The sequence below is a fragment of the Oncorhynchus mykiss genome, chromosome 8 (genome assembly GCF_057628025.1).
Source record: "Oncorhynchus mykiss isolate SJ-2025 chromosome 8, ASM5762802v1, whole genome shotgun sequence".
NCBI lineage: Eukaryota > Metazoa > Chordata > Actinopteri > Salmoniformes > Salmonidae > Oncorhynchus > Oncorhynchus mykiss.
Genome location: NC_143029.1, coordinates 72,293,051 through 72,305,521, shown reverse-complemented (window position 1 = coordinate 72,305,521; position 12,471 = coordinate 72,293,051). Strand labels below are relative to the sequence as shown.

Genomic DNA, 12,471 nt, shown 5'->3' with positions numbered 1-12,471 from the left:
TATTAAATGTGTTTCCACTCTTGTGTCCAGGGCAACAGCTCCGACAGCCCCCTCCCCACCTCTGAATCTAGTACCCCTAGCCGCCGCCCTCTGTCCCAGACCTCAACACGCTCCCATCCCCACATCTCCTACTCTCCTCTGGTGTGTCGCACGCACCCTCCCTCAGGGGACGATGATGACGACAGGGGCAGCCCAGAGACTCAGAGGAGAGGGGAAGCCTCCAGAGACCGGGCAGGGGGAGAGGGACAGAGTGGGGCGAGGGGCCGTCGCCACCAGCAGGGCTCTCCCCTGCGTCGCTACCCGTCGGAGCCCTACCTGGCCCTGCAGGAGGACGAGCACAGTCTGGACCCCACCGGGTTCATGGAGACGCTGACTTTCGAGGCGGCGGTAGCCACCAGCCTGGGACGTGCTAACACGGTCAGCTCCACATCCAGCTCCAGCTTCAGCTCCGCTCGACGGGGTTCCAGGAGCAGCTGGCAGGTCCCCAATGGACACTTCCGGAAACGCCTGGCTCAGACGGTCTCTGTTGCGGGCTGTGAGCCACTCAGCGACACAGAAGAGGACGACCGCTGCTAGGAAGAGGAAGAAGTGGAGGCGGAGGAGCGGTGAAGAAGGAGTGTAGGGAGTAAAGAGTTAAAGTTGTATTACATTATAATGGAAAAGGGACATTTGTCACTCTCTTGCTTTACTACTGCATACCTGTGTGATTGTAGTATGTTTGCTCAAATGTGAGAGAAGAACAAAAAATAAGAACATTGTTTTTGACTTTTGCAAGTGGAATCCCTTTCAAATCCACACAAAAAAATGTACAATAAATATCTACCCACAAATATTTGACTGTGGTTCATTTATATTCTGACTATCAAAATAAAGAGCGTAATAATAAACCTCAAATAGCCTTGGATGGACAGAAAAGAGATTAAATGAATAGAATTGTAATTTGTGTCAATAGGTATTGTCATATCTGAAGGTGTTTCTCTGGCATTGATTCAGTGTTGCTCTTAACGGTGTGTGTGGGGTGTGAATATGTAACTATGTGCAAAATAAGGAGTAACAATGTCTTTGAAAGCCATGGTTTTTGTAAATACATGTGGGTTTTTTTCCTATAAATTTACCACCAGTACCACTTGATTGTCTTGAGTAGGATACATGGCCATAAAGAAGGGTAACTGTAAAAGTACTTTATAAATGAATGAAATGTAGTCATGTCTATGTAACAAAATACACCCAAACAATAATTGATCAAGCAATGTTTTTTCAAATTTGAGTAGAACTGAGTTTGTTTTTGACATTTTGCACCCTCCACCATTAGATTTCCTATCCCTTTACTGTCTACAAAGGGAACACACTTCTTTAATAAGAATCTATTCATACGTAAACCATGTAACTCCTGTTGTCATTTTTTAAAGGAATAAAACAATCATTAATACAAGCAGAAAAGTGAATGGCACATTGTCTTCTGTTGGAAATCTGTATGATTTCTTATTTTTTTACCAACTTGCAGGACAATGGACAGCAACCAACAAGGTCATGAAATGTAATTGCTTTCAATAAAATTATACATTATTTTTCAGAAAAGGAATGCCTAAATATCTAGTGTGATTTGAAAGATAGGGCTTTGTTATGAGCAGGACTCTAGAGAACCAAATGACTAGGACTATACCCAGAACATGGCTTCTATCCAAACCTTTATTAAGCCAATAGGAAAACCAGCAGAACCTGTGGCTGTCTTGAACCTACCTTCATCTTGTCGATGTACTGTACTGTACCTGTTTTTCTTCAGATGTTACAATATTTTTTTAAACATTTGACTGATTCATTCCTTCTCATCTTCCAGAGTCAATAACTGGCCAGAAACAATAATGAACTTGAGTATTTTCCTCATCAATGTAGCCATCCATGTTCTCCTCTTCTTCATTAGCCTACCATGTAATCAGTATGTGTCAGACACCTCACTGCAACTGTATATTTTCTACCTAGATTGGTTTATTAAAATACTGTATGAGCCATTACAGACGACACATGTAGGAAGATGTTTTCAACACACCTGATTTTACCTGTTATTTAGAATGGTTTACTAATAATGTACAGTACATTTATACCATGCTTTCTGCAATATTGTAAGAGAACATATCCCTTTCAGCTCACAACACACTTGAAGGACGGAATAGGATATTTCTGGAATGTTCATTTGTTTTATTTGCCTGAAAAAGGGTAATGATTCTGTGAAACTCACTTAACCAAAAAACAGAATTGTATAATAAGTTCCTTGAATGCAAATAGTTGTTTAAAATAGTTGTATATACAGTATGAATAAAAGTTTCCTAAATTCCAAGAAAAGTATCCTTAATTGCAGTTATGTCTAGGTATCTAGACCAATGGTCAACTCCAGTCCTTAGGCTCTAATGACTGGGTAAGGTCAGGAATAAACATTTTGCTGAATGTTTTTTTACACTTTACACTTCAGGGAATTTCTTTATTTTATCTTTATTTAACCAGGCAAGTCAGTTAAGAACTGATTCTTATTTTCAATGACCTGGCCTTACCAGGTCAGACTTTTTAGCTACTAATGTTAAAGCTAGAGAATCCTTACTTCCAGAATCCTTAGTTGCTACATTAATTGTGGGTTAACTGCCTGTTCAGGGGTAGAACGACAGATCTGTCTGTACCTTGTCAGCTCGGGGGTTTGAACTTGCAACCTTCCGGTTACTAGTCCAACGCTCTAACCAGTAGGCTATCCTGCCGCGCCAGGAATAACTATACATGAATTATGAGATTAAACCAACAATTGCGATCTTTGTTTAAGAACAAAATTGAATATCATTCAAAACCCCCTGAAATAACAGACTATTTAGGGTCTTGTGCCAGACACCACTTTTCTTTTCCTCGTGTGACGTTGCATTGCAACCATCCAATGAAAGTGCAAAATGCAAACTCCTCTCATTCACTTTATGACAAAGACAACAACACTAAAGCCGTTACGTCATATCCAATGGACACCGAGTTCAGGTTGAAAAAATTGAATAATATTGCAAGCTAGCCAGACACTTACTTTATTCGCGAAGTCAGTGGTCTATATTTGTGAAAAATATAGATGTTCTATCGCTAATGTCGTTATGATAGTTTCTATTTGAGCGAACATTTTTCATTTCAAATCTTAGGCCGAGGAATGAATTATATTAATCAAGGAAGTCACTAGCTGGTTAGCCAAAAGCGTTAGCTAGCAGCAGTATCTAGCTAGCTCTTTGTTTTGACTGTGATGGTCTGATGATGTTGAATAGCTTGGACAGCTGATGGGTCTCGAGCTAATGTTTATATGAACATGTATATTATGTTTTAATGGGTTGTTAAATAGTATTTAATGTGCAATAACATTACTTCTTCAACGAGGGGAATATACATTTGGTTGTAAACGAACAATAGCAAGTTTACAAGCTAGCTAAACAACGAGGGACTGAGAAGTGGACATGGGCAATTGTCTCAAATCGCCGACGTCCGACGATATATCTCTGCTTCACGAATCCCAGTCTGACAGAGCAAGTTATGGGGAGGCAGACCCAGATTTGGAGCCACCTCCGCCTTACCAGGTCAGACTTTTTAGCTACTAATGTTAAAGCTAGAATCCTTAGTTGCTACATTAATTATTGGACTTATACATTCATCATATGGTTATAACCCCTGATCTTTGAAGAGTATAACTGATAAATGCCTCATGAGCTTAGTTCAACAGTCGTACCCTATCAGAACCCAAAATATAAGCTTGTTTTGTTTGTAAACAAACACTGTATAGCCTCTAATCATGGTTATAATTATAGTTTTGATATCATGGATGGTCAGTCCTTATTGCATCCATAGCTCTGAATTAATTTAAGAGGGGTTCCATTTCTCCAGGCCCATCCCTCAGCATTTTACCAAAACAGAGGCGCGGTAACCACTTTGTTATTGCATCAATTAAGGACCCTAGCTTTAAGTATTGCTATGCGAATTGACAGAATCATGCAAGAGCCAGAGGTCAAGAGCATCTTTAGAGAATCTGATCAAATATTTCCTAATTATTTAGCAAGATTAATTATTTTATTTTATATGATTCCATACCATTACTGACCCATTCATCTAGGTATAGTTTAAAGTTAAATGTTGCTGTCAAATGTATGGTTTTAAAAGCTAGGCTACATCAGATGAGCCACAATAAAATATTTAAAGGGCTGAGCAATAGTGTTGCATTGAAATGATTGTTTTCATAGGTAGGCCTATTTGCAACTGATTGTTGTGGGTCTCAGTTTTCACATAGCAATAGTTGAACATGCTCAGTCACACAAAGAGAAAAACACACACAACACTTTTAATGCCCAAACGCTTTTCAATCTCACAAAAGTGTTCTAAACAGGCTTGCCAAGAATGTCCAGACTGGGCAGTTTTTTCCGGCTGCTTTATCCATGGCAGGGTGTGTGTTTTGGCTCGCCACAGCGCAGAACACACAGCGTGATAAACCATTATGATAGACTCCTTCTTTCTCCTTGTTGTATCACACTTTCATGTAGGCCTCACACATGATTCCACCTCAAATCACCCAATACTAGATGGCTGCCTAGTCATACGCTGGCTGCCCAAAAGTAGTGTAATTGTTTATGAATTGGATTTGCCGTGGCAGTGTTTCTGCTAGTTTAATTTCCAGGTTCCCTCTGGCAACAACATTGTCAATTGAAACAAATGCAAGACAAACTCTTATAGGCAGGGTGGAACCGATGATGTATGTGTATAAACCCTGGATGACTGACAGGTGGCGCTGTATTGAAGACACCGCACATCCATCTTGGTATTCCTCAATTATACAAATTATTTGGGAAGATTTAGAAATGCATTTCTTAATGTCTGTATTTGTTTTTGACACGTTTATTCTATTACAGACACTTTAGTGCATACTTTAAAATTATATTATGTGAGCTAAACATTAAAAAGAAAATCAACAAAAATGAACAACAATTTTTTTTTTTTAAGTATTTATTTTAGATTACTAATGTTACTGTCCCCACTACAACAACAGAATAAATACATGTAATTTTGTCCTTGAACCATTTAATTGAAACACTGTCGCCAATATGACCGACCAGTGGCTTCAAAGCCTTTCAATGGCCAATATATAGCATCAGCAATCCAGGGTTTACAGTGGGAAGTGGGAAGTTTACATACACTTAGGTTGGAGTCATTAAAACTTGTTTTTCAACCACTCCACAAATTTCTTGTTAACAAACCATAGTTTTGGCAAGTCAGTTAGGACATCTACTTTGTGCATGACACAAGTAATGTTTCCAACAATTGTTCACAGACAGATTATTTCACTGATAATTCACTGTATCACAATTCCAGTGGGTCAGAAGTTTCCATACACTAAGTTGACTGTGCCTTTAAACAGCTTGGAAAATTCCAGAAAATGAGGTCATGGCCTACCTTGAAACTCAGTGCCTCTTTGCTTGACATTATGGGAAAATCAGAAGAAATCAATCCAAGCCCTCAGAATTTTTTTTGTAGACCTCCACAAGTCTGATTCATCCTTGGGAGCAATTTCCAAACTCCTAAAGGTACCACGTTTATCTGTACAAACAATAGTACACAAGTACAAACACCATGGGTCCACGCAGCCGTCATACCGCTCAGGAAGGAGACGCGTTCTGCCTCCTAGAGATGAACGTACTTTGGTGCGAAAAGTCCAATCAATCCCAGAACAACAGCAAATGACCTTGTGAAGATGCTGGAGGAAACAGGTACAAAAGTATCTATATCCACAGTAAAATGTGTCCTATATCGACATAACCTGAAAGGCCGCTCAGCAAGGAACGTTCACTGCTCCAAAACGGCCATAAAAAAAGCCAGACTACGGTTTGCAACTGCACATGGGGACAAAGATTGTACTTTTTGGAGAAATGAACTGTTTAGCCATAATGACCATCGTTATGTTTGGAGGAAAAGGGGGGAGGCTTGCAAGCCGAAGGACACCATCCCAACCATGAAGCACGCGGGTGGCAGCACCATGTTGTGGGGGTGCTTTGCTGCAGGACGGAATGGTGCACTACACAAAATATATGGCATCATGAGGAATGAAAATTATGTGGATATATTGAAGGAACTTTTCAAGACATCAGTCAGGAAGTTAAAGTTTGGTCGCAAATGGGTCTTCCAAATGGACAATGACCCCAAGCATACTTCCAAAGTTGTGGCAGAAATTCACCCAACTTATTGTGGGAAGCTTGTGGAAGGCTACCCGAAACGTTTGACCCAAGTTAAACAATTTAAAGGCAATGCTACCGAATACAAATTGAGTGCATGTAAACTTCTGACCCACTAGGAATATGATTAAAGAAATTAAAGTTTAAATAAATTATTCTGTCTTCTATTATTCTGACATTTCACATTCTTCAAATAAAGTGGTGATCCTAACTGACCTAAGACAGGGAATTTCTACTCGGATTAAATGTCAGGAATTGTGAAAAACTGAGTTTAATTATATTTGGCTAAGGTGTATGTAAACTTCCGACTTCAACTGTATATACGTCATTAGGTAGAACAGCCTTAGGTGGAACAGACCACCCAACCCCGCTTATACAATGGTTGTTGAAACACTGGGTCATGGGAACAGTTCAGTTGAGTTGGCCCATGGATTGACTTTCTGTATGGGTATGTCTTTTTTCCAGGAGGAGGCCCACATGCCGGTGTACCACCCCACCCCCAGCCAGGCCCGCCTGGCCAGCCAGCTGACTGAGGAGGAGCAGGTCCGTATCGCCCAGCGTATCGGCCTCATCCAGCACCTCCCCAGGGGTGTCTACGACGGAGGACGGGACGGCTCTGAGAAGAAAATCAGAGAGTAAGCATCTGTTTACCACTGTTTTTATTAATATCTTAATATTATTAGTTTACTACTGTTTTTATTCTCTGATGTAATATATAAAGGTCACTGTTCATGTGACCTGAGCAGGTAAAACTCTGGCCCTAGTTGTAGCATGTAACTGTGTATAACATAACTAGTGCCCAGAGTTTTTCCTGGTCAGTTAAAGTGCTGAGGAAAAAATGATCAAAACCACTATTCATACATGTTTTGACCCATTTTCTAGGTGTGTGATATGTATGATGGACTTTGTGTACGGGGACCCCATCCGGTTTCTGCCCTGTATGCACATCTACCACATGGACTGTATAGACGACTGGCTGATGAGGTCCTTCACCTGTCCCTCCTGCATGGAGCCTGTGGACGCCGCCCTGCTCTCCACTTACGAGACCAACTGACCACTGACCCTAAATACAACACTACCCCCTTCTGCCGAGCTCTGCCTTGCCACCCCCCCTACAAACACATGTACACATACACACACACTTCCACCAGCCCCAACAAACACACACATGCTGCCCCCTTCCCCTCTGCTTTTTACCTTGGGATAAGGAGCAGCACAGTGTCTTGGTCGGTGATGACATACGAGAGAGAGAGACTATGGAAACACTAGTGATTAACAATGAAAAGACATCCATCCACCCATCACCTGGAACTGGCTCTGAACTGAGACTGGCTCTGAACTGGAACTGGCTCTGAACTGGGACTGGCTCTGAACTGGGGCTGGCTCTGAACTTGGACTGGCTCTGAACTTGGACTGGCTCTGAACTTGGACTGGCTCTGAACTGGGACTGGCTCTGAACTGGGACTGGCTCTGAACTGGAACGGGCTCTGGACTGGAACTGGCTCTTAACTTGAACTGGAACTGGCTCAGAATTGGAACTGGTTCAGAACTGGAACTGGCTTTGAACTGGTTCAGAACTGGAACTGGCTTTGAACTGGAACTGGTTCAGAACTGGAACTGGCTCTGAACTGGAACTGGCTCTGAACTGGAACTGGCTTTGAACTGGAACTGAACTGGAACTGGTTCAGAACTGGAACTGGCTTTGAACTGGAACTGGCTCTGAACTGGAACTGGAACTGGCTCACAACTAGAACTGGCTCAGAACTGGAACTGGTTCAGAACTGGAACTGGCTTTGAACTGGAACTGAGCTGGAACTGGTTCTGAACTGGAACTGGTTCTGAACTGGAACTGGCTCTGAACTGGAATTGGTTCAGAACTGGAACTGGCTTTGAACTGGAACTGAACTGGAACTGGTTCAGAACTGGAACTGGCTTTGAACTGGAACTGGCTCACAACTGGAACTGGCTCACAACTGGAACTGGTTCAGAACTGGAACTGGCTTTGAACTGGAACTGGCTTTGAACTGGAACTGAACTGGAACTGGTTCAGAACTGGAACTGGCTTTGAACTGGAACAGGCTCTGAACTGGAACTGGAACTTGCTCTGAACTGGAACTGGAACTGTCTCTGAACTGAACTGTCTCTGAACTGAACTGGCTCTGAACTGAACTGGCTCTGAACTGGAGCTGGCACTGGAACTGGCTCTGAACTGAACTGGCTCTGAACTGGCTGAGTCATGGTCTGACTGAAAGAAGGCAACATTAGGCAACTGTCTACATAGGAGGACAAGCAGGCATAATATGTGCGTCTGTGGTGGACTGGATTCCTGAGTCAGCTGTTGAATACAGTACTAGGATTGGGTTGGTGATGTTATGGTCAGAAGGGGGAGGGGCTGTTACTGTAGTGATGGCTCACTGCATTTCCACTTGAGCAGGTCTCGGTGGCATCCCATCCCAGCCAATCATTATTCACCATGATTAGTAGCTGGGAATGGGATTAGATCATTTTCTGTCATCTGAATTTGGTCACCAGGAGGTATCCTATAAGATTCCTTTGGAACCCACAGCTGGCAACAACAAGACAATAACATGACTCATCAGTCTTCTAAAGTCTCAATCCTGCACTCTGAATATGACTTAGTAATGGCAAAACAGCCCCAGGAAAGCCGGCATGGTGGCGCAATAATGGTTATCTCTCTACGGACTGAAGCGTACCCTGTTTTAGTGTTTCAAAATAAAATAAGTTACAGAGCATAGTCTCCTTTTAGGATTACAACAAAAACAATTATAGTATGCACACACACAGTGCAGAAATCACCCAAAGCCCATCCTCTATTAGACTATGATATGTTTAATGGAGAAACACATACACTACCGTTCAAAAGTTTGGGGTCACTTAGAAATGTCCTTGTTTTTGAAAGAAAAGCACATTTTTTGTCCATTAAAAGAACATCAAATTGATCAGAAATACAGTGTAGACATGGTTAATGTTGTAAATGACTATTGTAGCTGGAAAAGGCCGATTTTTAGGCGTTCAGAGGCCCATTATCAGCAACCATCACTCCTGTGTTCCAATGGCACGTTGTGTTAGCTAATTCAAGTTTATAATTTTACAAGGCTAATTGATCATTAGAAAACCTTTTTGCAATTATGTTAGCACAGCTGAAAACTGTTGTTCTGATTAAAGAAGCAATAAAACTGGCCTTCTTTAGACTAGTTCAGTATCTGGAGCATCAGCATTTGTGGGTTCGATTACAGGCTCAAAATGGCCAGAAACAAAGACCGTTCTTCTGAAACTCGTCAGTCTATTCTTGTTCGGAGAAATGACGGCTATTCCATGCGAGAAATTGCCAAGAAACTGAAGGTCTCGTACAATGCTGTGTACTACTCCCTTCACAGAACAGCGCAAACTGGCTCTAACCAGAATAGAAAGAGGAGTGGGAGGCCCCGGTGTACAACTGAGCAAGAGGACAAGTACATTAGGGTGTCTAGTTTGAGAAACAGTCCTCAACTGTCTCATCATCAACAGTGAAGAGGCGACTCTGGGATTCTGATCAATTTGATGTTATTTTAATGGACACATTTATTTATTTTTCTAAATTTCTAAGTGACCCCAAACTTTTGAACATTAGTGTACATCCGTTACCTTTTGTTTTGTCTTTCAGATTGACCATTCTAAATGGCTCCACTGCCATTCCAAATGGCCTGAAGAAGTGGATGAGCTGTATGTCAATCACTCTGTGTAAGGTTTATAGGTTTTACAATAAGAGGAGTAGCATAGCTGTCAGACAATGTAAAGGGCTCATTTGTGCGTGTGCAGGAGGATCCGTCTAAAAGTTAGGAATGCTTGCACACACGTTAATCTGATCCTAAGATTTGCACTTTACTTATAGGATAATAACGGAAGCATTATATTAATATATATATACCTATAACCTTGCACTTTTCAATATTGTTTCTTCTTTTCGCAGCACAGAAGTTAAGATTGATATTGATAATGCTGTCAATGCTACCATTGGTCACGTATCAAGTTGAAGTAAAGCTCAATAGCTGAATATGTATTCATGAGTTGTGTGATTCAGTAGTGTGCACCTGCTTTGTTTTTCTTGTCTTGATTCTAGTGTGTGTTTTTGTGTGGAAGTGACTGAGTGAAGGGGACAGAGGTTTGCTTTGTCTCGAATGAGACAATATGGAATAGAAGAATATTTCTTCCCTTAAGTACTTAGCTTACTTACCTATATTTTCAATCCCACAGTCATCATTACGCAATTTTCTTTCTTGCTGTAAAAAAAATAATAAAAAACTAGGCCAGCATTTTCTTTGCTTTTTTAGTTTTGTTTGTAGCGAAGTAGCATTGCAGTGAATTATTTCCATTACATTTTTTGTTTATATAATAGTGATACCCTTTTCTGTATTGATGTTTGTGTATCTCCTACCTTTTAGATGTATTGTTTGTCATTGTGTTTGTGGGAGATAAGTATTTCCCATTAGAGTTTACACTGGCTTGAGTATGCATTTGCAAACCTCTGTCCCAAAGATATTTGTAAGAGGGGGAAGATTTCTCTCGTGGTTTCACGGTGACATTAAAAGACAACACACGTGTTTCAATTATTAGCTTTGTTTTGCAGTGTTTTTCAGGATTCTGAAAATAAATGTCATCTCCTGTAATCTTGGTTTTTGAAAGGCCAACCATCCCTCATTGAAGCTGTAAAAAAATGTAAATAAACAAGAAAGCACACATTTGTGTCATGCCTGACTTATTATTGTTCTGAGACTGTAGTATCTTGTTACACCAGGTGTTAGTCAAATGTTACATGTCCCCTTTTATCCTATCAGCACAGTACATACTGTAATTATTTCTGCTTAGATTTGTTGCTGCTATAATCATGGCAATGGTGATCTGTGCTTTTACAGAAGTGACTAATTGCGACATGCTTGTTTGTTTCTCAGATTCGACGTTTGACCCAATTAATCAGTATGATCAGCTTAGTTTATCAATGCAATCGCCTGACCAGCTTAGACTAGTGGGGCTAATGCCATGGTACGGAGGCAAGATTACGTTAGGCAACATTGTACAAAACATGGGCTCGGTAAAACAAATTACTAGTTGCAACATCCTAACTTGTTTGTTCTTTTTCTTGAAGCTAAATACACCTAATCTGATTTTCTTTGGAAACATAACTAATCTTTGTGGCCCTTTCACTAGTAATGGCACTCAGTATGCTCAGCGCTTTTGGTGCAAAGCCTCATAATGTATTCAGATCCTTTTTTCACGATGGAGCAATGGTCAGTGAAGGTTACTCAGAGGAGGAAGGGGAGGACCATCCTCAGTGAATTTGATGAATATAAAAATAGTGAAACATTTAAAAGGTTATCATTTTTAGATACAAATATACTAAATATATCCATGTCACCAAATAATTGATTAAAACACACTGTTTTGCAATAAAGGTCTACAGTAGCCTCAACAGCACTCTGTAGGGTAGCACCATGATGTAGTTGGAGGTCAGCTAGTTTCCCTCCTCCTCTGGGTACATTGACTTCAATACAAAACCTAGGAGGCTCATGGTTCTCACCCCCTTCCATAGACTTACACAGTAATTATGACAACTTCCGGAGGACGTCCACCAACCCATCAGAGCTCTTGCAGCATGAACATGTTGTCCACCCAAAGGATCAGAGAATGAATCTAGTACTGAAACCATAAGCTACAGCTAGCTAGCACTGCAGTGCATAAAATGTGCTGAGTAGATGACTCAAAGAAAGACAAAGACAACAGTTGAACAGTTATGAAACAAATTAATTTTTTCAAAAATGAAGGAGAAGCAAGAAAGAGCCAGCTGTTTCTTGTTGTATTTATTTTTTTCACTTGAACTTTCACTTACTTAGCTACCGAATGCAGCTAGCTAGTTTAACCTACTCAAACACCCAGCTCAAACAGAGAGGGATGCTATGTTAGCTAGCTGGCGATGGCTATCCAACACTGGAACTCTTCCAAGTCAAGGTAAGCTTTTGGTTTTATTAATTTACTGCCACCTGGGCCCGCTTGCTGGCTGACTACAATGTACTGCATGATTGTAGCGGGTTTACTAACCCGTTAGTTCTAGTAGCTATGTTGACTATGTTGTAAGCTAATATGGTGACAATTATGTAGGCCTTGTATAGCAGTTGGTGGTTATATATGAAGGTTTGGCTTGAAAAGTTATTTTGCCTGGTCACAAGACAGCTGATGTGCTGTGCACTAAAGT

The 12,471-nt window shown here is 40.9% G+C and overlaps 2 protein-coding genes across 2 annotated transcripts in view; both read left to right on the top strand.

Annotated features, from left to right (window-relative positions):
• The window catches only part of LOC110530973 (voltage-dependent R-type calcium channel subunit alpha-1E), a 77,174-nt gene extending 75,734 nt beyond the window's left edge, over positions 1-1,440 (top strand). Inside the window, exon 48 of the mRNA XM_090182468.1 lies at positions 31-1,440. Coding sequence (XP_090038594.1) covers positions 31-576 — 546 coding nt within the window. The 3' untranslated portion in view covers positions 577-1,440. The remainder of the gene's footprint in view (positions 1-30) is intronic.
• Positions 1,441-2,942: 1,502 nt separating this feature from the next.
• LOC110530460 (RING finger protein 11) lies at positions 2,943-10,961 on the top strand. Its single transcript, XM_021613535.3, has 3 exons — positions 2,943-3,587; positions 6,690-6,859; positions 7,107-10,961. Exons 1-3 carry the CDS (start codon positions 3,468-3,470, stop codon positions 7,276-7,278), a joined length of 462 nt encoding a protein of 153 aa, XP_021469210.1. The 5' UTR covers positions 2,943-3,467; the 3' UTR covers positions 7,279-10,961.
• Positions 10,962-12,471: the final 1,510 nt, after the last annotated feature.